This window comes from Apium graveolens, chromosome 7 (assembly GCF_009905375.1).
Source record: "Apium graveolens cultivar Ventura chromosome 7, ASM990537v1, whole genome shotgun sequence".
NCBI classification, from domain to species: Eukaryota; Viridiplantae; Streptophyta; class Magnoliopsida; order Apiales; family Apiaceae; genus Apium; species Apium graveolens.
Window position 1 is genome coordinate 25,901,172 of NC_133653.1, and position 24,536 is coordinate 25,925,707.

The 24,536-nt window shown below is 36.5% G+C and overlaps 1 protein-coding gene and 1 non-coding gene across 2 annotated transcripts; one reads left to right on the forward strand and one right to left on the reverse strand.

The window, feature by feature from the left end:
* Positions 1–616: 616 nt before the first annotated feature.
* On the forward strand, positions 617–1,252 carry LOC141673422 (uncharacterized). Its single transcript, XM_074480166.1, has one exon. The coding sequence runs from the start codon at positions 617–619 to the stop codon at positions 1,250–1,252; it is 636 nt and encodes a 211-aa protein (XP_074336267.1).
* Positions 1,253–17,951: 16,699 nt separating this feature from the next.
* On the reverse strand, positions 17,952–18,058 carry LOC141675877 (small nucleolar RNA R71). The gene has a single exon (XR_012556505.1). It is a non-coding gene; the product is annotated as a small nucleolar RNA R71 (small nucleolar RNA).
* Positions 18,059–24,536: the final 6,478 nt, after the last annotated feature.

The following is a 24,536-nucleotide window of genomic DNA, read 5'->3' on the forward strand; positions in this document are numbered from 1 at the left end:
TCAGCTACAAGGGAAAAATCCTCCGGCTCCTCAAGGGATGAATCCCCAATATCAGCAATTACATGCACCTGTGAACCCTCTACCCATTGGGTTTGAGTACTCAACGATCGTGACCACTAACCCCCCTTATGAGATGCCTCTATACCCTGAGGTTAGAGAAAGTGGACACTCTAATTGGAGCAAAGCACCGGCCCAATACATACGTGGCTTGACTCCTATCCCAGAGAATAAAGAATTCTATGGACCCTATTCTGATAGAGTCTCTGAATCATCGGACGACGAGGTCACTCCAAGGAGGAGGCGTGCTGGTAAAGAGCCTATGCCTAGTACCAACTAGCGGCCCAGAAGCACTCAAAGGATGATTCCCTAAGATGTCCAGGAGAGGATCAAGGCTCATGAAGCTGAGATCCAAAGCTGAACACCTGACCCCAAGACCCTCACTTACTACGAAGCAAAGAGATTTTCCTCCAATCATAGACCTGGATTGTCCAATACTAAGACGGGCTGTTACCCAAGGGCTGATCTAAGTGATTTAATGCCCCTAGGAGATCCTGATGTTCCAAAACCACCATTCACTGAAGAGATAATGAATGCCCGTATCTCAAGGAAGTTCAAGATGCCCACCATCAAAGCATATAATGGTACTGAAAACCCTGATAATCATGTCAAGACATTCTCTAACGCCCTGCTGCTACATCCCGTGAATGACACTATCAAGTGTCGGGCCTTTCCTCAAAACCTACCGGGTATAGCTCAAAGGTGGTACCGCCATCTATCCCTAAACTATATGGGATCTTTCAAAGAATTGAGCCAAGCTTTCATCAAGCAATTTATCAGTGGTAGAGTACACGAGAAGAGTTCTACTTCTCTCATAGGCATAGTCCAACCAGCAAAGGAGTCCCTGAAAGACTACCTGAACCGATTCACGAAGGAGGCTTCGAAGGTCCCTAATCTTGAAGATAAGGTAGCTATGATAGCCCTACAACAATGGACTAGATACGAGTTTTTTAAGATGTCTCTAGCCAAACGCCCTCATGAAAGCATGTTGCAGCTCCAGAATAGGGCCGGAAAGTATATCAAGGTGCTGGAAAGTATGAAGAAGATAGTTGTGAGTAATGAACCCACTGGAAACAAGAAGCGGAAGACGGATCAGGAGTACGACGCCAAGGACAAATATCCTCAAATTGGAAAAGGCTCTAACTCATCTCTAAGAAGAATCAGCAACAAAGGTTCACTGAATATGCACGGCTAACGCTAAAAGGAGCTAAATCCTTATGGAAATTGGGAAGGATAAAGAGTTCAAATGGCCGAATCCACTAAGGGGAGACCCCGAGAAAAGAGACAAGAGTCGATAATGCAGGTACCACAAAGATGTCGGCCATAATACTGATGATTGTAGGAAACTCAAGGATGAAATTGAGTATTTGATCTGAAGGGGAAAGTTTGGACATTTCATCAAGAGTGAAGAGGCTGAAGGCCAAAAAAGAGACAATGACCGAAGAGATGACAATCGAAGGGTTAATGAAAGATATCGCAACCCACAGCCCCGAGGGCCAGTAATCAATATGATCTCAGGAGGTCCGATAGTAGCTGAGACTACAAGAAACTCTCGAAAATATTATGCGAGAGAGGTGATGAGCATAGTTGGAGAACCGTCTAAGCATTCTAAGTCAGACATGACGCTTGAATTTGGTGACTGATGAGCATGCACTTTATCTTAATATTGTCCCTATATTTCAGTTAATTTTGTACTGATTTGGATTTTTATTTAATAAATATTAATGTTTTATTGTAGGTATCAAGGAGTTATAATAAAGGAAGGGTTGGAGTTAAAAAAAATCAGATTTGGAGTTTAATTTGATTAAAAATCGGATTTTATGGGCCAGCTGCGCAGTTTACACTATTTAGGCCATATCTGGAGTTCTAGAAGTCCGATTATGACGATTCCACAGCCCACAGAAAGCGTATGAGAAGAGTTTTATTTGAGAAGTGTTCTTGAATTCAAGTTCCATCTGAATCAGTACAGAATCAGAGCCCAAAAGTCAACTACGAATTTCCACTTTCTCAAAATTTAATTATAATTGGGAAATCTCCTTATATTTGCTTTAATTCATTAAAGAGACTTTTATTAGATATTATTAGATTAGATCAGACCTAGTACATAGAAAGAGAGGAGTCAAGAGATGAGAAGCCGCACAAGGGAGGAGGATAAGAAGCCATCAACGTAGAAGAATTCAGCCATTGGAGACATCTATTCGGCTTTGTTTTCTCTTATCTTTTATTTATGTCTTCTTATGAATATGTGTTGGTTATCTTGGGATTATTTTGATACTTCGATTATGAACTAAATTTATATGAGTTAGGATTTCATAGAATCCTAGTATAAGATTGTTGGTATTTTGATAAGAATTACTATTGCAGTTTATAGTTTATTCATTCAAGTAGACATCATAATACATACTTGCACTTGTATGATCAACTCTAGTAGGTTAACGAGTTAATTATAATACTGAGAGGGTTATAGTTAATTGACATAATACTTAAATGGTGCATGTTTATATCTTTTGATTATAATATTGTTACGATATAAACATATAATGTGACCTCGCATAGCTTTGTGAATGGGTGCTTAAATAAATTTTGAAGAGTAAATTGGCATAGACATATGTTAGTTTATTTTATAGGAATTATAGCGTAGTGATTTCGAGAGGAACCTCCGACCATTGACTTCTAGCTATTGAGCTGTGATCTTGCTGTATTATTGCACTGCTTTATTACCGACATGAACATATTAGGGGAAAGTAATATCCTGACTCAGCTTTTCATATCTAAAACTCATCCGCTCTCTTTGCCAGTATAGTATTAGTTACTGATTTTAGTTGTTCATTAATTACTTCAAATAGATAAACCAAAACTCAATTCTTGTGTTTAGTAACTAAATTGTTTGATATAATTGTGATTTACATACATAGACAGTCCTTGATGAATGATATCTAATATTTACTACTATATTACTTGTTTACGATTGTGTACCTTGCGCAACAGTATTTTACACAACAAGTTTTTGGCGCCGCTGGCGAGGACTGTTATTGTGTTTATTACAAAGTTAATTATCTTGCAATTTGGTTTGATTTTGTGTGCTTAAAGTGACTAACTCGTGTTGTTTATCAGGTTTAACAACAAAGAGTTATGTATTCTCCTTATGAGATGGATATGATGTATAATGAAGAGTGTGTGCTCAAGACCGCGAAATTCTTTTCTTACAGAAAAGAATAGCCTCTATGTACGAGATGGCTACTAAGTTATGCACATGAACAAATCAACCTATCTGGAAACCACTAATTCCATCACGGAGCCAAGATGACAATGTTTTGTGTGTTTATTGTTGCGGTGTTCATACCAATGATTATTGTCCTACTAATATAGATTCAATTTGCTTTGATGTCAATCAGCATTTGGTGCAACCTCCTAATTATTCATGGATTGATGAAGGGTCTTTTCTTGGAACTTCATCAATGAACTATGAATATTCATGTTTTTAACAATCTCAATAACAAGAGCTCGATAATGGGAAGGATAATTCGGAACCCTTGTCAGTTGAAAGCAAAGAAGAGGTGGAGGTCTATCTTAAGCCATCTAATTTTGAAGGATATGTACATGAATCTTCGGCAAACTCTAATGTTGACGTTCTAGTTTCCGATAAATTAGAGCATATTCTAGATGAAGATTCATTGGAGCAACACATGAATATTCTCAATTATGAACATGAGAATAGGAAGAGGAGAATTTAATCTCGATGGAGGTTAATTCACAAGAAGTGGAGACAGTGCATTATTTTGAGTCTTTGAAAGTGCTATCTTCAGAAGTCAAACCTCCAAAAGCATCTATTAAAGAACCACCTGATTTGAAATTTAAGATGATTTCTCATTCGAAGGAGGTTTATTCGAGCTTATCTTCGACTTTTTCTATCATCATCTCAGCATAATTACCTCCAGACAAGAAAGAAAATTTGTTCGAGATTCAACTAAAGAACAAGAAAGGTGTTGGATGGTCTATTTCAAATTTTGGTGATATAATCTCATCTTTTTGTACGCAAATCTTGCTACAAATCACTGGAATAGATTCTTTTGGGGAGCGGATAAGATTGAAAATTATCATCAAGGATGTAGCTCCAAATAAGATAATTGCCATTGACAGATGCGGTGCAAAACTTTACACTTTGGTGTAAAATTTTCAAGTAAAAAGTTACAAGCGCTGAAGATAAAAAATTTGTAGGAAATTTTCTGGTTGAGTCAGCTGCCTTATTTTCCCGTTTCCCGCAGTTTCAACGGTCAGATCGTCCTAAATTTTGGACAGCATCTTCCTTACTCCAACATCTAACTTTTGAACGGTGAAGATCGGATTTGGACGTCCATAAGATTAGTTTATTAGTTCCAGAACAGAAGACATGCACACCACGGTGAGAGCTGGACTCTCCATGGTGAGGTGACTTGGATTGGACGGGCTACCCATGGGGAAAGCATGGCTACCCATGGTGCACAAAATAGTTATTTTTGTACACATTTGGCTACTCACAGCAACATTCATCTTTAATCTTGGAGAGTTTTCTTTCTTTTCTTTTAGTGTAATTTTATGATGTGTTCACGATTGTGAGTTATAATATGATATAAATTAGGAAAACACAAAAAAATATGATTGCCTTGTCAATATAGCATGTTAATAAGGATAAGTACACACCATGTAGACTTATTTTTTATGTGTCATATGTATGTATCCTTAGCGCAAAACACCTTATCTGTGATGATGTCTTGTGCGTGCGTGCGAAAATTCAAAACTTGAATGTACATTATTATTAATTTTGACGAGTATAGCATGCTATTACGCTGTGAATTCTTGAGCTTAATTTTATGATTGATGCATCCTTTTATCAATATACTTTTTTGTGAGCTAGTTGTTTGTGTGCATGCTGCTCTAGAACTTGCTTTAAACCAGGTCATGAGTATATTGATATTGTGTATGTGTAAAATTGATAAAGGCACTAGGATTAAGCGTATTATCCCAAATAGTACCATGAAAAAATAATCCTTAGCCCTTGAGCCTATAGCCTCTTTCTTCGTATATCACCAATTAAATCTTGAGCTTAATTATTTATTCTTGTCTTGATTGACTAGTAGATCATTGTGATGTATATTTGGGATTGGTAAAATTTTAAGTGTGGGGATTTATTTGCTCAAGTGGGATATTTTGGTGTGAATCAAGATGATGCACATACTTGATCTTCGAGAAAAAAAGAATGAAAAAAAATTCAATGTACTGAAAAGTATCAAGTACTCTTTTGAGATTAATGGGTGGCAAGTGTAATGTCATATGAAAGGAATGATTCATGTATGTGTGCTGGTATTAAGTGCAATATCTTGGTGACTTTTTACTGCCCTTGGTTACTGGAGAATGATTAGACTTTGAAAAAAATAAGCAAGAAGAAGATTAAGTAAGATTTGTGTTCATTGGTTTGAAAAATATGATAGGGGAAAGTACATGGTAATATGTGATTTGGTGTTTAATACTTGTGAGAGTCTGGCCAACTTTTACATGATCTACTTTTCATATTGGGTGTTATAATTAAAGTGAACACTATGCTCTACTAGTTATCAAGTTTATCCACTTGTTAGCATATTTCTTAATATCCTACCCTTCATCATTTCTCATTACAACCCTTGGCAAAGACCTTTTGATTTATACATGCACGAAGTCTAGAGATTTTGGTGGACAAGCAAGCTTATGGGTAGCACATGTGCATTTGATTGAACTTTAGTGATACAATTACACCTAAACACTTGTGTGATTTGAGTGTTTGTGAGGTTATTTTTTTATCCAAGGCATGCTATTTTCTTGTTGATTAAGACTTTGATGTTATTCATGATTATTTTAGTCTTGTGAGACTATGTGTGCGTGCTTGAATAGTTGTGTTGGTGTGTAAAGTTGAGGAACTGCATTATATGACATCTATAAACTATTACATCTCTATGTTTGCACGTGTGGAGTGCTATGATATATTTCATGTTTGAGATTTGGCAGTCAGGAAAAAATTGGGATTTTGTGGGTACATTCACTATAGGCCCTCACGAGACGTTACATGTCCACTAGAGCTACCTTGGGGTTTAAAGGGCTTATTGTATATGCCAAATGCAACCATGATCACCTACGTCAGTGGAACTAGAAATGTAGGACTTAGTGTATTTTTTTATTATTTTCCCGATGATGTGCAAGATTCTAAGTGTGGGGATGTGATGAGCGTGCACTTTATCTTAATATTGTCCCTATATTTCAGTTATTTTATACTAATTTTGATTTTGATCTAATAAATATTAATATTTTATTATAGGTATCAAGGAGTTGCAATAAAGGAAGGGTTGGAGTTAAAAAAATCAGATTTGGAGTTTAATTTGAATAAAAATCGGATTTTATGGGCCAGCTGCACAGTCTACACTATTTGAGCCATTTCTGGAGTTCTAAAAGTTCGATTCTGACGATTCAACAGCCCACGGAAAGCTTATGAGAAGAGATTTATGTCAGAACTGGTATTGAATTCAAGTTCCATCCGAATCGTCCCAGAATCAGAGCCCAAAAGTCAACTACGAATTTCCACTTTCTCGGAATTCAATTCTAATCGGAAAATCTCCTTATATTTGTTTTAATTCATTAAAAGAGACTTTTATTAGATATTATTAGATTAGATCAGACCTAATACATAGAAAGAGAGGAATCAAGAGACAAGGAGCCGCACAAGGGAGGAGGATAAGAAGTCATTAACGGAGAAGAATTCAGCCATTGGAGACATCTAATTGGCTTTGTTTTCTTTTATCTTTTATTTATCTCTTCTTATGAACATGTGTTGGTTATCTTGGGATTATTTTGATACTCTAATTATAAACTAAATTTATATGAGTTAGGATTTTTATAGAACCCTAGTATGGGATTGTTGGTATTTTGATAAGAATTACTATATGCAGTTTACAGTTTATTCATTCAAGTAGATATCATGATACATACTTGCTATTGTCTGATCAACTCTAGTAGATTAACGAGTTAATTATAATACTGAGAGGGTTATAGTTAATTGACACAATACTTAAATGGTGCATGCTTATACCTTTTGATTATAATATTGTTACGGTGTAGACATATAAATTGCTTTAACACTGTTTATATTTTGCGGATTTGTTGAGCAATTTTTGGCTCACCCTTTTTGTTGTTATCCACCTTATTGTTTTCAGTTAAGAAGGAATATGAAACCCATCAGGACTCGAGTGGTAAAGAAGCGGGTCAAGCCTCGGGATCATCTCATACCCAAGGTGTTGATCCCAATCCAAGAAGAAAGCTTTGAGTTGCCCGAACAGGTGGTGTGTAGATAGTTAGTGCGTGTGTTTGAATAAAAGATGAACTTAGTTTAAAACTGATTAGACAATGGTTTGTAATAAAAAGAGTTTGTGAGATTTTGGATTTGGTTTGTAATAAAGTAGTTAGTGGTTCTTGTTTTCATACTTCAACCTAAAAAGATCCTGGTTAGTGTTAAAGGGGTTTAGATTCTTTTCTTTTTATTTGTTAATTAGATTGTACAGGTTTGGTGATTAGCTAGTAACCCCCAGACTTATACCCCGGGTCTGGAGGGTGTTACATGATCTCTAGTCCATTTTCTTTGTTGTGGTAGATTAGCTTTAGATGAAGAGGCCTCATAATTGTCTTGATGTGTGACTGAGTTTTAATTAGAAGAAACTCCCCCTGAGTTTGTGGATCTTTGATTAGAAGTTGGGGTCCATTCTGAGTGTGATATGTATTGACTTTTAACTCTTATTGATGGCTCAACGGATGTTGATCTTTGCCTCTTGATGGATGGTGCAGATTATCTCTCGACGGATGATGCACTCGGTCTTTAAACGGATGTTATATTTTATGCTTCATTTGTAACTGACTTTTCTGCATTATCCTTAAAGATTATTTCTTGATCACTTTCATCTTCACTCTCATCACAAATCATCTCAACATTGTCAAATTTGAGGCTTTCATGAAAACCTTCATCTTGTAGTCCTTCAATCTTCTTATCATCAAACACAACATGCATAGATTCCATAACAATATTGGTTCTGATATTGTAGACTATGTATGCTTTCCAACTACATACCCAACAAAAATACCCTAATCTGCTTTGGCATCAAACTTTCCATGCTGCTCAGTTTGATTCTTTATAATATAGCATTTGCATCCAAAGACATGAAGAAAGTTTAATGTTGGCTTCCTATGCTTGAATAATTGATAGGGAGTCATGCATTTTGCTTGATTGACCAAAGAAATATTTTGAGTGTAGCATGCAGTATTTACAGCTTCTGCCCAAAAATATGTTGGTAACTTTGATTCTTCTATCATTGTTCTTGCAGCTTCAATGAGAGATCTGTTCTTTCTTGCCACCACTCCATTTTGTTGTAGAGTTCTTGCTGCTGAAAACACATGCATGATCCCATTTTATTCATAAAACAATCTCATCACAAAATTCTTGAACTCAGTTTCATTGTTACTCCTGATTCTTCTAACTTTGAAATCAGGATGATTGTTTACTTGCCTTATGTGATTGATGATGATTTCACTAGCTTCATCTTTAGATTTGAAAAAATATATCCAAGAGAACTTTGAGAAATCATCCACAATTACTAGGCAATATCTTTTCTTTGAGATAGACAACACATTGACTGGTCCAAAATAAATCCATGTACAGTAATTGTAAGGGTTTTTCAATTGTTGATTCAAGCTTCTTTTTGAATGATGCATTGATTTGCTTTCTATTCTGGCAGGCATCACACAATCCATCCTTTGAGAATTTCACTTGAGGAATGCTTCTTACCAAATCTTTCATGACTAGTTCATTCATAGTCTTGAAGTTAAGATGGGACAGCTTCTTGTGCCATAGCCAACTTTCATCTTAACTTGTCTTGCTGAAAAGACAAGTGACAGATTCTGCATTTGATGAGTTGAAGTCAGCTAGATACACATTTCCTTTTCTCACTTCAGTGAAAATCATTTTGTTACTTTTCTTGTTGGTCATAACACAGGCTTCAGAGTTGAATGTTACTGAGTTACCCTTATCACAAAGCTAGCTGATACTCAACAAATTATGCTTGAGTCCATCCACTAGGGCAACTTTCTCAATGATGACATTGTCTTCAGAAATCAAGCCATATCCCACAATATAACCCTTGTTGTCATCTCCAAAAGTGATACTTGGGTCAGCTCTCTCCTTGAACTTAGTGAGCATGGTAGAATCTCCAGCCATGTGCCTTGAGAAACCACTATCCGAATACCAAATATTCTTTCTATTTCCCTGCATACATCAAAATCAAATCAAGTTGATTTTGGTACCCAAGTTTCCTTGGGTCCTGCCTTGTTAGTCTTTTTCTTAGGTTTCTTAGGCTTGTCCTCATTTGACTTAGGTATCTGAGATTCATCCTTAGTCATTTGAGTAGAACCTTTAAAACCATTTATCATAACAGAATTATCATCCACGGGCTGGTTAACATGGAAAGGCATATTATGTGCAAACAGTTAGGGTATATACTGAACTATTCGTTTGAAGTATATAATAATCTTTTGAGAATCTTGAATGCATGTTTTCACAATGTCTGTATATTATATATTGTAGAAAATCTAGTATCAAATGGGATAGCAGAATATTAGATTGTCAGACTCCTTATATAATATAGTAAAGGTTCACAGTCTAAGTGGTGTTAGACAAATCACTGGAATGACTGAAGTATTACTTAGAAATAGTTTATCATGACTATTGAATAATACTTGTGTATATCGAACGGGATCGAAATAGTAGAAAAGTTCTTTTATTCTGACAATAAAAAAGAACTAAGATTCTACGATATTATTATTGCTTAGGTTCTTAATCCGGATATAGTGATTGACACTTGTATTTATTGCACATGCCTTGATTCATACATTAAGTAATTTATTTTAAATTGTGAATTTATGTATTGGGCAATGATATTATATACAGAGTGGGACATTTACTATAAAAGGAAATAGTGTCCGAAGAATAGTTTCGGGTGATGATGTCTTCTTGAAAGCTCATAAAGATAATTGTGCTTTAGTCCTGCAGGCAGATTTGTTCTTGCACAATTATAAGGTTGAGTAGATGATCAAGGATATAAGATATTGATTAAATTGATTGTCAGAAATTAATTTATTCAATGGACATGCGATATCTTAAACATGGGGAATTTAATAAGCAAATAATATGGGAGCTAAATTAAATATTTAATTTATAGAATTAGGAAAGGTAGTGCAAATATTAATTCTTTAGTGGATTGAATTAATATTTAATGACATTGGGCTTGGCCCAGAATGTCATTGGGAGGCCCGACCTAATTATCCATGATCGCTACTGTAGCCTATAAATATTCTAATTCTCCTGAAGCTAAAGAGGAGAGTGTGTGCATGTGTGTGCGAGAACACAGAAAATAACATCCTAGGGTTTGAGAGAGGTAAACTTTTTTCTCAAGGAGCCAGCTAGGGTTTTGGATTTTCGGAGCTATCAGGAGAGATAAACCTTGGGAGATCAAAGACCACACTTCATCAAAGGAGAATCGAGGAATACAGTAGAAGACGTGGATTTGAATCTCTTACACTGTAGCGATTAAGGTTAATGTTCCGTTCAAACTCTCTATAAAAAATTCATATCATAAAACGCAGGACAGAGATCTCGTTGTCCCAACACAAACATGTTATTCCAGTAAGGCATTCTAAATGGCATTTGAGGCATACTAAATGCAGCATAGTAGGGCTTTTGTGCAAATGGCATATTATCAAACTATGCATTCAAATTATGTGCAGGCATAACATTCACAGGCATTGTGGGAATGTTAGGAAATGAGGGAGTTGTAGACATGGATGCAGGCATAGCAAGTTTGCAATTAACAGATAAATGATTAACACTACCATACTTCACACAGATTTTTCTAGGAGCATATTTATTAGGTGTGTAGTTGTTATGTTTATTAATTCTTACTTTTCCATTCCTATTGTTTTTCCTTTTAGATTCTGCTTTAACCTCAATCTTTTCCAATCTGTCATTCAACTTCTTCATTGACAGGTACCGCACATTGACTCTCTTGTTTTCTTTCACTTGACTTGTTTCTCCTGGAACAAAGTTCTTGGAAACTAATCCATATTTCTCATCTAACTTAGCTAGCATGACTTTGCTAACTGGTTTCCTTTCTCTCGACGTATGTGGTTCTTTATCTTTTGACGGATAATTCCTTTTATCATTTGACGGATAATCTTCATTATCCGTTGAATCCACATCCGTTGAAAGTCCTTCTTCCAAGTTAGAATTTAGTTTCTCCTTACTCTTTTTCCAAGCTTCTTCACAGAAAGACTCTATACCTTGAACTTTAGTAATTTGAGCATGGACATATCTAGATGATTTCCAAGCATTAATTACTTCATGTTCTCGTTCAAGCTGCTTTCTTAAAATCTCCTCTTTCTTTAAGGATTCAGTCAATTCATCTTTTGCAATCTTGTACTCTATCTTCAGTTTCTCAACCTCAATAAATTGAGTTTCTAACACATTATTTCTTTCACTCAAAATAAATTGTTCTCTTTAATCTTAGTGTTTTCTTTACTGAGTGATATGAGTGTAACACGCAGATGATATAATTCTGTTAACATGTCATTTATAGCATCATTACACTTAGCTTTAGATAAATGTGCCAGATTAGCGGTGATTACCTGATTACTGGATGAACTGACCTCTATTTCATCTGATTTGGATATAATTGCTAGATTAACATAGCTTGTATCATCATCCTCATCTAATCCATCAGCAGCCCAGTCATTTTCTTGAGTTAGAAAAGCCATTTCCTTCTATTTTAGGAACTCAAAGTATTTCTTCTTGTAATCCACAGGCTCAAACTTCTTTCTATTAGAATCAGACTTTCTGCATTCACTTGTAAAATGACCACTCAAACCACACTTGAAACATTTGAATTTTGACTTTCCAACCATGTTTCTGTTTGGCTTGGATGCTCTAAAAATCTTCTTAAATTTGAGCTTGGAAAACCTTCTGGATAGAAAAGCCAGATGTTCATCTTGTCATCCATATCATCTTGACTAAGATGGTCTTCATGTTCAGCTACTGGCCCTTTTCCTTTGCCTTCACAAACTCTAGGGTTTGGTGCAGATTCCACATCTTCTACCTTCATCTATTTCTCTCTCTCTCTTGCTCATTAACCAATGCAATGGATCCTCCCTTATTCCTTTCTTTTTCCAGTTGCTCATCTTGTTCTATCTCAAGCTCATAGGTCTTTAGAATTCCATACAATCTATGCAAAGTGAATTCCTTGTAATCTTGGGAATTTCTAAGAGAAACTGTCATAGGCTTCCATTCTTTTGGTAGAGATCTAAGGAATTTGAGATTAGAATCCTTTGTCTGGTAGATTCTTTCATGCAGCTTTAGAGCATTTAGCAGTTTTTAAAATCTACTAAAAATGTCAGTTAATGTTTCACTATCTTCACAATGAAAGTGCTAATACTGCTAAATCAAGAGTTGCATCTTGTTTTTCCTTACTTGCTCAGTTCCATCACATATAACTTGAATTATATCCCAGACATCTTTAGAAGTTTTGCAATTAATGATGTTGTCAAACATGTCACCATCAACACCATTAAACAAAATTTTTATGGCCTTTTTGTCAATATGAACTTGCTCAATATATGGATTAGATCATTCTGCTCTAGGCTTTAGGATTGACTGCTCATTGCCTGTTGCAGCTCTTATAGGAACATGAGGGCATTTCTCAATACAATCCACATATGCTTCATCTTGAGAGAGGAGATGCAGGTGCATTTTCACCTTCCAGTGGTGATAGTTGTCTTTGTCCAGAAATGGAATTTTTACTCCAACATATTTTCTACTCATCTTGTTAGTTTTTGTGATCTTTAAACTCTTTATACTTCAAAAGCTTACTCTAATACCAATTGTTATTCCCAAACAATCTAACAAAGAATTACAGAAGAGGGGGGTTGAATGTAATTCTGGTTCCTTTTTCGATTTCAAGAAATACTCTAACTCAAATACATAATAGTGTTTGATTAAGCAAAAGTGCGGAATGAAAATATTGAGGTAATCAAACACAAAGTAATTAAATACAAGTATTTAAAAACTTTCTAGTGGATTAAACTTTTCCACCAGAAATATATATAAGATTGAGAACTCTGTGATGTAAGGTTTGCACACAGCTGCTTACAAGTAGAATTACAAGGAACAGAGAAATTCTTCACAGATACAGCTTTTTCTATTTCTCTTGTTGATTGCTTAAATTACTACTAGCTACTCTTGGTTTATATATTACCAAGATACAAGTAAATAAGATAAACTAATAAAAAAAATGTGTCTTTGTCTAATCACATGCTTCTTCATTTCTCCATCCAGTATCTTTGATTTTTTCAAGTAAGCATGGAAATGGAAACGCTTCTTTGTTCTATAAAACCTGTAAATAGGCTGCGGTTAAGTGGCATTTATATCCACTTAGAACTCTTTATAAAAGCTCAAATTGGTGTTTTGTACTCAAGTTGTTTATGCATTTAATGTATATTTGTAGTGTTTTATATTTCAGGGCATAGTTGGAAGCAGGAAGGGATTTATGATATTTTTATGCTTGAAAGAGTGTAGGGAAGGTGCCTCGGATGATTTTTTGTTGATCGCCATCAAAAACCAGGAAATAAAACAGAAGTTAGAACTTTTTCCAGTAGCTTAGCGCGCCGGATCTGTGTTAGCGTGCGGCCGCGCCGGATTGTCAGAAGTACAGCGCGCCCGCGCAGGGATAGCACGCAGCCGCGCCAGGTCGATTCTGGAGATTCCTGATTCAAGTAGAAGATTGATTTTCTGGACTTCTATTCTGAATGGGATGCTGTATAAAGACCTTTTAAAGGCGTTTTTCATAACGGAGACTAAGGAGAAGACGGCAAGAAGACCTAGGAGCACAAATACAACGAAGGAGAAGAAAAACTTGTTTTTACTTATGATTCTTTGATTGAGTTGTAATATTGGATGGTAGTTTTCTTGTTTTGTTGAACCTATTACTCTTGTTTACGTACTTTGATTATTTATTCAGTTTTATAAAGATTTAGTTTATTATACCATGCTTTCATCGGAACCCACAGTGATGATGAGTTCGGCTATGAACTAATCATTATCGTGGGGTTCTAACAGATTTACTTATGGATTTCATTAGTTAATTTATTTCGATATCTTAGTGTGTGGTGATTGTATGATATCCTAGTATTGGTTGTGCTTATTCGTCTTATAAGCGTCGTGAACTTATAAGATAGCATGTTAATCTCTATCGAAGCGAAAGTGAATATATGGGTTTAGAACTTTCCATGCTATCATAGGTTCATTTATTTGTTATGCATGATTCGTAGGAAATTTTAACCATCTTACTTGCCCTATGTAATCATGATAGATAACTTGCGCATTAAACCTTTATGTTGTCAAATTCTATAGACATATAGGGTCTCACCATAATTGGTGTCTATTCAGCTTCTATCTCTTTTGTGAATGTCTGGTAGTAGGGTATTCGTACAACGAAAGTTGGCGTTTACTAGTTTCATGTTATCTGACTAGTTGTCATCACCATTGCATGCTAAGGTTAAGAACAAAGGGCTATTGAATGAAGTATTTAATGAAGTTAGATACACTTGTTTGTCTCATATAAGTAATTCAACCATTATTCTTTTAGTTAATTTTAGTTAGTATAATCTCTTAGTTAATTATAGTTATAAACAATCTCAACTTGTTATCACCTTAGCATTGAATAATAACCATACCATTATTGCATAAGTGCATATACTGAAGTTAACCTAAACCAGTCTCTGTGGGAACGAACTAGAAAGAATTATATATTACTTGCGAACGCGTATACTTGCGTGTAAATTAGCGTGTGTTTTCGTCCTAACAACTGCCACATTCCATTTGCATCTAATCAACCCATGTGACTGTCAAGTCAATATCAACTTCAATTTGAATTAGAATATTCATTAAAACTTCACTGGATCATCTATTGAGACTATGTTGGATCATCCGTTGAAACTTCATTAGATCATCCGTTGTATGTGACTTGGATCATCCATTGAAACCTTGTAGAATCATCTGTTGAAAGTCTTCTATAGCAGTTAACTCCATTTCACTTATGCAAAATTACAAGGCATCTAATATATACAATTGGCCAACCTATTTTGCATATCAATCTAGTAGTCAACATGACTTTGAATATCCCACAACTTCTAGATCTCTAAGGTATTGAAGTATGTAGGAATGTGTTACAAATCTTATTAAGACATCAACTACTCTCTCAATGGATGTTGAAGTAAATCATCCATTGAGAGCTATAAATACACTAAATTAAATCTATTAAGGTGTTTTGGTAAACTTATCATAAAGCCTATGACACTTTTGTTTCGAAATGTCGCTTGATTTTGTAAACGCTTATGAGTCGCGTAATTATCAAAAAGCCTTATTTTGACTAGGTTTCAACTTCAAACGTCGAGTCGAATGTTTTGATGAACTGAGTTATATGTTATATGTGATACATGCCTTATGTGTCTATGTTTTAGGTAAATTGTGAGTCCACGTGTCTTTTAAAGTCTACATGATTAAAGGTGATCCAAGTATGTTATTATCGGGTGGGTAGACGATAAAGATAATAGTATTATAGACAATTTTATGTTGTCGGTTAATTGAAATAGTATCTTTTACGATAGATACATCTAGTTCAAGGCGTTCAAAGTCATACAGTGATAGTAGTAGTTAAGCCTGATTATGTGTGATAATGGGACGAGCGGATATAGAATAGAGGTGAAGTAGTGATAAGTGGATTTTATATTCACTTAGAATGCTTCATTACATGCTTAAGTTGGTGTTTTGGACTCAAGTTATTGGTATTTTTAATATGTTTTTGTGTTATTACATTACAGGATTTAGTTGGATGAAGAAAGAAGCTTTTCAAGGAAATATAATCAAAAGAGGTCAGATTCTGAAGTCAAGACAATTCTCAAGCTGAAGAGCATCTCGATAGCTTTGCGTGGACTGTTGAATCATCAAATTTTGACGAGCAGAACTCAAATTACAGCCAAAATAAGAAAATACAGAAGTCCAGGATCAGATGCACGGCGTGCCCGTGCAGGAAGCGGGGCGGCCGCGCGGGGTTCCTGGCCCAGAATCCTGATTTGAGTCTGTTTTGGTGATTTCGCAAGCCCAAGTCATCCAGAAGCCTATATATATCAATAAAAGGTCGTTTTTAATAACAAGGAGCCAAGGGAGAGCAATACGAAGACCTAGAGAGCACAAGATATCTACGGAGAAGAAGCCTTTTGTATTCTTTAATATAGTCGATACTTTAGAAGCTTATTTTTTATTTACCTTAAATCCTAATAATCTATTCATTATTATGTTTTTATTGGAACCCATGGTGACGATGAGTTTGTTTATGAACTAATCGTTATCATGGGGTTCTAACGGATTTATCTATGGATTTCAATAGTTAATTATTTTAAATCTTTAGTGTGTGGTGATTTATGATTTCCTAATTTGGTTGTGCTTATTCTTCTTTGATGCGTAGATAACATCTAAGATTGTTTGTTAATCTCTATTGAAGCAATAGTGAATATAGAGGTTTAGAACTTTCCATGCTAGCATAGGTTTATATATGAATTGACATGCATAATTCATGGTTAATTTTAACCATCTTATTCAGCCTATATAATCATGATAGATAACTTGTTCTTAAACCATTATATTCTTAAATCTTATAGACATATAGGGTCTAAGCATAATTGGTGTCTATTTGGCTTATATCTTGATTTTGGATGCATAGTAGTAGGGTATATGTATATCAAAAGATAACGTATACTAATTTCGTGTAATCTGATTAGTCATCATCACCATCACATGCTATTGATAAAGGAATAAACTTTGAATGAAGTATTTAATGAAGTTAGAATCCCATGTTTTATTCTCATATAAGTAATTCACTTTTTAATCTCTTAGTTAATATCTGCTAGTTAATTCTCTTAAGTAGTTAATCAAATTAAACTTGTTACTTGTCTTAGCTGTGAACGATAATCATACATTGTTGCATAAGTGCATAATCTCAACTTAACCTAAATTGATTCTCTGTGGGAATGAACTTGAATTGAATCTTATACTACTTGTGATCGCGTACGTTTGCATGTATTTTCCCGTTTGAATTACAGCGAACAAATTTTTGGCACCGTTGCCGGGGATATCGGTGTTAAATTTAGTTTATGTGTTGACATCAGTGGTCGTTAAAGTTCACTGACTCGGATATTTTACTTACTTGTTTACTTGTTTTGTGTTTCAGGTACTCTAGAGAGCGTGTATGCGAACGCGTTCTCAATCTCGTAAGGAAACACTAGGCGAAGTTGAAAAAGCGGAAAACGAAGTTTTTGAAGAAGAGGAAAAAGTTGAAGAAGAAGTTTTTATTACAATGGGAGAACCAGCAGCAAATCCGAAAGTTTTAATGGATTATTCTCAACCGAAGATCAATGACATTCAGTCTAGCATTGTGAGACCAGCCATTGTGGCTAATACTTTTGAAATCAAGTCTAGCACAATTCAAATGGTGCAGAATTCAGTCCAGTTTCGGGGTTCTCCAACGGAAGATCCCAACATGCACATTAGAGATTTTATCGAGATCTGCGACACTTTCAAGTTCAGAAATGTTTCTGAAGATGCTGTGAAGCTGAGGCTTTTCCCTTTTTCTCTGAGGGATAAAGCTAAGTGCTGGTTACATTCTCTATCAGCAGTTTTTATCACTACTTGGGAGGATCTTGCTCAGAATTTTTTTACTAATTTCTTCCCTATGGCGAAGACAGCTGTAATCTGGAATGCTTTTACCCAATTTGTGCAGCAATCGGGAGAATGTTTATGTGAAGCTTGAGAGCACTACAAGAAGATGCTTAGGAAGTGTCATCATCATGGCATGCCTGATTGGATGATCATTAATTGCTTTTATAATGGTTTGGGAGCACAGTCTAGACCTATGCTCGATGCAGTATCATGTGGAGCCTTATGGGCTAAGAGCTATAATGAAGCTTATGAGCTAATTAAATTGATGGCTGCTAATAAATATTAGAACCCAACTTAGAGACTACCTCAAGGCAAGGTAGCAGGAATTCTAGAGGTGGATACAGCTACGGCTATAGCTGCTCAGCTAAAGGCGTTAACGATGAAAGTGGATTTTTTGGTTAATTATGGAGTTAATCAGATCACAAGTGTTTGTGATCTTTATGCAGGTGCACATAAAATGGAGCAATGTGCTATATCTAGTAAATCAGCTCAGTTTTTGAGCAACTTTCAGAGGTCGCAGCAACCAGTTCCTGCCACTTATCATCCTAACAACCGCAATCATCCTAATTTTAGCTGGAACAACAACCAGAATATGGTATAACAGCCTTATCATCAGTTTGGAGAAAAGCAATTCAACCCTCCTGGGTTTCAATAATAGTATGCACCAAGACAATAACTCCAACTTCAACAACAACCGCATGAAAGTGCCGGTCAATCTACTAATAAAAAATTTGAATTGGAGGAGTTGAGGCTAATGTGCAAAAGCCAAGCGGTTTCTATCAAGACTCTGGAGAATCAAATAGGGCAAATTGTCAATGATTTGTTGAACCATCAACTAGGAACTCTTCCTAGTGATACAGAAGCTAATCCAGACAAGAGGGAAGTCAAGGAGAAGTTGAAGGCAGTCACATTGAGGTCTGGAAAGGTCACGAGCCCCCAAATTCAGCAAGACGAAGATTCTGAAAACTCTGTTCAGCATGCAGGTACGTCTACACCTTTGCCAATTCCAGAAAATGAGATTGTAGCTGAAAAAGTTATGTAGAAGGATACAGAGGTGGAACCGAAGAAGAAAGTTGTTCAAAGAAATTCTCCAAAGCGTCTCAAGCCATCTATTGAAGAAACTCCTACACTTAAGCTCAAACCACTGTCTGATCACTTTAGGTATGAATTTTTTGGTGATGCATCTACTTTGTCTGTTACTATTGTATCTGGCCTTTCAGAAATTGATGAAGATAAGCTTTTGAGAATTTTGAGAGAGTTTAAATCAGTAATTGGAGGGACTATAGCAGATATCAAGGGAATCAGCCCTTCTTATTGCATGTATAAAATCCTGCTTGAGGAAGGAAGCAAGCCAATTGTTGAGAAACAAAAAAGGCTAAATCCAATCATGAAGGAGATTGTAAAGAAAGAAATTCTTAAATGGTTAGATGCATGAATCATTTATCCTATATCTGACAGTTCGTGGGTGAGTCTGGTGCAGTGTGTGCCTAAGAAATGAGGCATTACAGTTGTAGCTAATAAAAAGAATGAGCTCATCCCTACTCGGACAGTCACAGGATGGAGAGTTTGCATGGATTATCAAAAGCTGAATAAAGCCACTAGGAAGGATCACTTCCCGCTTCCATTCATTGATTAGATGTTTGACAGGTTGGCTGGTCATGAGTACTATTGTCTTCTGGATGGATATTCAGGATATAATCATATTTGTATTGCTCCAGAAGATCAAGAGAAGACCAAGTTTACGTGTCTATTTGGCATTTTCGCTTTCCGTCGAGTATCTTTCAGATTTTATGGTGCGCCCGCTACTTTTCAGAGATGCATGATTGCCATTTTCTCAGATATGATTGGCACTAATGTGGAGGTGTTCATGGATGACTTTTCTGTATTCGGGACTTCTTATGACGAATGTTTGCACAATCTTGGGTTGGTGTTGAAAAGATGTGTTGAGACCAATCTGGTGCTCAATTGGGAAAAATGTCACTTCATGGTGCAACGGGGTATCATTCTTGGGCACAAGGTATCTAGCAAGGGTCTTGAGGTGGATAAGGCCAAGGTGGGGGTCATTGAAAATCTTCCTCCGCCAATGTCAGTTAAAGGAGTCCGCAATTTTCTTGGTCATGCGGGTTTTTATCGGTGATTCATCAAAGATTTCTCCAAAATCTCTAAGCCTTTATTCAATTTGCTGGAAAAGGATGTTCCCTTCAAATTCGATGAAGAATGTCTAGCTGCTTTTCAAAGCTTGAAAAAGAGTTTAACTACAGCACATGTAATTAATGCACCTGATTGGAATGATCCCTTCGAGATGATGTGTGATGATAGTGACTATACAGTTGGAGCAGGTTCTTGGCCAAAGGAAGCAAAACATCTTTCCTATGGTTTACTATGCTAGTAAGACCTTTAATGGTGCTCAGCTGAATTACACTATTACAGATAAGGAGTTGCTGGCAATTGTGTATGGTTTTGAGAAATTTCGATCTTATTTGCTTGGGGAAAAGGTGACAGTTTACATTGATCATGATGCTATTCGATATTTGGTCTTGAAGAAAGATTCAAAACCTCGGTTGATTTGATGGATTCTCTTACTTCAGGAATTCGAGCTGGAAATCAAGGACATAAAAGGTACTGGAAAATCAAGTAGCAGATCATCTATCACGGTTGGAAGATCAAGGAAAGGCTTCACTTGACAAGACATTGATCAATGAATTTTTTCCCGATGAGCAACTTTTTGGGGTACAATAAGAAGAACCATGGTTTGCAGATATTGTGAACTATCTGGTGAGTAATGTTATTCCCCCAGAACTCTCTTATGCTCAAAGGAAGAAGTTTCTGCATAAGGCGAAGTGGTATCAATGGGATGAGCCGTTCTTGTTTAGACAGGGAGCTGACCAGATTATTAGACGATGCATTCTGTATAGTGAGACTGAGGGAATCTTACGAGACTGTCATTTTACTGTGTATAGTGGACATTATGGTGGAGAGAAGACCACTGCTCGTATCCTTCAAGCAGCATTCTTCTGGCCTACTTTGTTTAAGGATGCTCATCAGTTCGTTTTGAGATGTGATCGCTGCTAACGAGTTGGTAATATATCCAAGACAGATGAGATTCCTCTTAATGTGATGCTCGAAGTTGAGATTTTCAATGTTTGGGGAATCGACTTCATGGGTCCATTTGTCTCATCCTACAATAATCAGTATATTCTGTTGGTGGTAGATTATGTGTCCAAATGAGTCGAGGTTAAAGTGTTACCAACCAATGATGCTAAGGTATTGATTAACTTCCTTTATAAGCAGATATTCACGTGTTGCGGCACTCCAAGAGTTATAATCAGTGATGAGGGATCACATTTCTGTAATCGCAAGTTCACTGCATTGATGGAAAAGTATCATGTGAATCATCGTATTGCCACAGCTTACCATTCTCAAACTAATGGGCAAGCTGAAGTGTCTAATCGGGAGATTAAACGTATCTTGGAGAAGGTGGTGAGTCCATCAAGAAAATATTGGTCTTTGAATCTAGATGAAGATGTTTAGGCATATAGAACAGCATTCAAGACTGCTCTTGGTATGTTTCCTTTCCAGTTGGTGTATGGGAAGGCGTGTCATTTGCCTGCGGAGTTAGAGCATAAAGCATATTGGGTTTTGAAGAAGCTAAATCTTGACATGGAAGCTGCTGGAGAGAAAAGAAATTCTTCAACTAAATGAACTCGAGGAGTTTCGACTACAGGCATATGAGAATAACAACATGTACAAGGAGAAGGTCAAGAGATAGCATGATAGGAGGTTAGTGCACAAGTCATTTGTGCCTGGTCATAAAGTTCTATTGTACAACTCTTATCTCCAACTGTTTCCAGGAAATCTTAAGTCGAGGTGGTCAGGGCCATTCACGGTCAAAACTGTGTTTCCACATGGAGCGGTGGAGATTTTCGATACGCATCTGGATCAAGCTTTCAAGGTGAATGGGCAAAAATTGAAGCATCATTATGGAGATACGGCAAACCGTGAGGTGGTGAGCACCGTTCTATTGACAACTTGAGTTTGAGGTTTCATGTCAAGCTAGCGACGTAAACCAAGCGCTTCGTGGGAGGCAACCCATGATTTTTTGTATTTTAGTATGAAAAAAATAGAAAAATCAAAACAAAAACACACCACAGCCCGAATTTAACTCTTTTTCTTCCCTAATCCAACCTTAATTCCTATTCCTAAATACTCCTAACCCAAACCCATATTTATCCTATATATACATACATCGTACATACCAATCTCTCACAATTCTTTCACCTTCAAAACCCTAGTTTCTCCTATACACTACATACATATAAAATCTCTATTACTCTTGCAATGGCACCCAAAAGATCAAGAGTCGTGGTGAGTAGCAGCTCTAGTCCCTTATCTACCAAGGATTCGAGTGCTGGTGGAGTGACAAACAGGTTTTCTTCTCCTGAGGCCCAGGCTGAGTTTACGAGATTGATGTCCAAATCAATTGCGAATGAGAGGGTTTTCTTACCTACGGAGAAGGATGGAAAGTTTTGGGAGATGGTTCTGAAGTTGGGTTGGCAAACTTTCTGCGAGGTTCCTACTACTGTCCCGATGAGCATCATGCGAGAGTTCTACGCGAATGCTAAAGCGGACAGGAATGGGTTTTCTGTGGTATATGGTTTGACGGTGGATTATTATCCCGCGACTATTCATCAGGTCATTAATCAACCCGCGAGAAAGCCGACGTAAGAGGACTGGGTGAACAAGTCTAGGGATGAATTGGATCTTGATTATATTATGGCTGAGTTGTGTGTTCCGGGCACATAGTGGAAGTGCAAGAAGGGCACAAATGAGCCGCTCACTTTTCCGGCTGCATGCATGAATAGGTATGTTCGGGCTTGGAATGCTTTTGTGTGTGAGAACACTATGCCTTCTTCACATCGGCATGATGTTATTATTGATCGTCCTATTCTACTTTGGGGTATATTGAATGAGAAATATGTGGATCTCGCTCAGGTGATCTATCAGGATACGCTGAAGTTTCTGCAAGGCAGGACATCAGAGGTGATTCCTCATGCCTCTATTGTAACGAAGCTTTGTGTTTTGGTTGGTGTTCGATGGCCTGAGTTGGAGCAAATGCAGATGTTGAGCACTCCAATTGATAGCTCCACAATCTCAGGTATACAGGAGTAGTATGGAGGAAAAGCTGATGAGAAAGGTTTGGGTTACACTCATGATCATTTGCCTGGTGGCCAGCCAGCTGATCAGACTTATGCTGGTGGTTCTTCTCCAACTAGGCATGCAGATTGGAGAGATGCTTGTGGAGAGGCTAGTTCTTCACGTGCTCAGCAGGAGGCGGGGGATGGTTCTGGGCTTGACGATGCACAGTTCAGGAGATTGGCCAGACGCATGGATGCGATGCGCGATATACACAATCATTTTGCTGTAAACTTGACATAGGCTTTGGGTACTGCTTTCCGAGCGACTAGTGTTGAGGTTAATTGGCCGATGTTTGGTGTTGATTATATGTATCCGCCACCTGATACTCCACCCGATGAGTGTGATCTTTCTGATGACTAGGTATGCCTAAAATCCTTATTATTACCTTCAATGAGGACATTGAAAATTTTAAGTTTGGGGTGAAAATGTAAGGATTAGTTTGTGTGTGTCCATATAGATTCATATAGATTCATGTTACATGTTTAGTTGTATTTCATATATGTATTTTTGCATGATTATTCATATAGGATATTTTTATTTATGTTTTTATGTAAGTTCATATAGTTGCATGTGCATACATATAACATGATCCCTTAGGTTGAGCTATTTCTATTTGATAAGTTGATATTAATTTGAGTGTGGTGATGACGAATAGAGGGTTGTTTAAGTCTTAATGAATTGATTTGCATGCCAAAAAAAAAATCACAAGTATTATAGGATTGTGTTTGATCTAGATCATGATCATACTTGTTTATTTGTTTAAGATTGAATCACTTGGTTATATTTAGAACTTTTGGTATTCTCTTAATGACAAAAGAGCACTGAATTTTAAAAATGGAGAAAAGTAGGATTTTCAATGCTAGTTATGAATAAGGCTAGGCGTCAAATGGCTAGTAGTTCCGGCTCATAATATATAAGTAGTCTAGGGTTGAATGAGATGGAGTGAAACACACTCATTCAGAAAAAAAAAACAAAAAAAGAAGAAAAAAAGTATGTGTTTATGCATAATTGATCAAGAGTGAGGTCTTTAATACTAGAGTTATTAAGTTCTAGGGGACTTTATGCCTAGTGACCTAAGGCTTTGATAGTCTGCGATCCTCTAACCTAACGCTCGCTACATGGGTATTATTGTATAAGTCTTTTGGGACCTTATTCATTACACGGTCAAATAAGCATCTCTGTTATGTGTTCAATAATAGCGTGAATCCTTGTATAACTCTAGTATAAAGGAGGTGTTGTGAGTCATTATGCGTTTAACGTCTATTCTTTCTATAAACTTGTGACTGTTTTGATGATAGATAAGTTACGGTTATTGATCTAGTATCGAGAGTATATCTGTTAAGCATCCATCAACGCACATTTCTGGTTTGTGAGTTGGTTTGTTGGGTTTATTCGAACTCTATTAAAAGTCATTGCA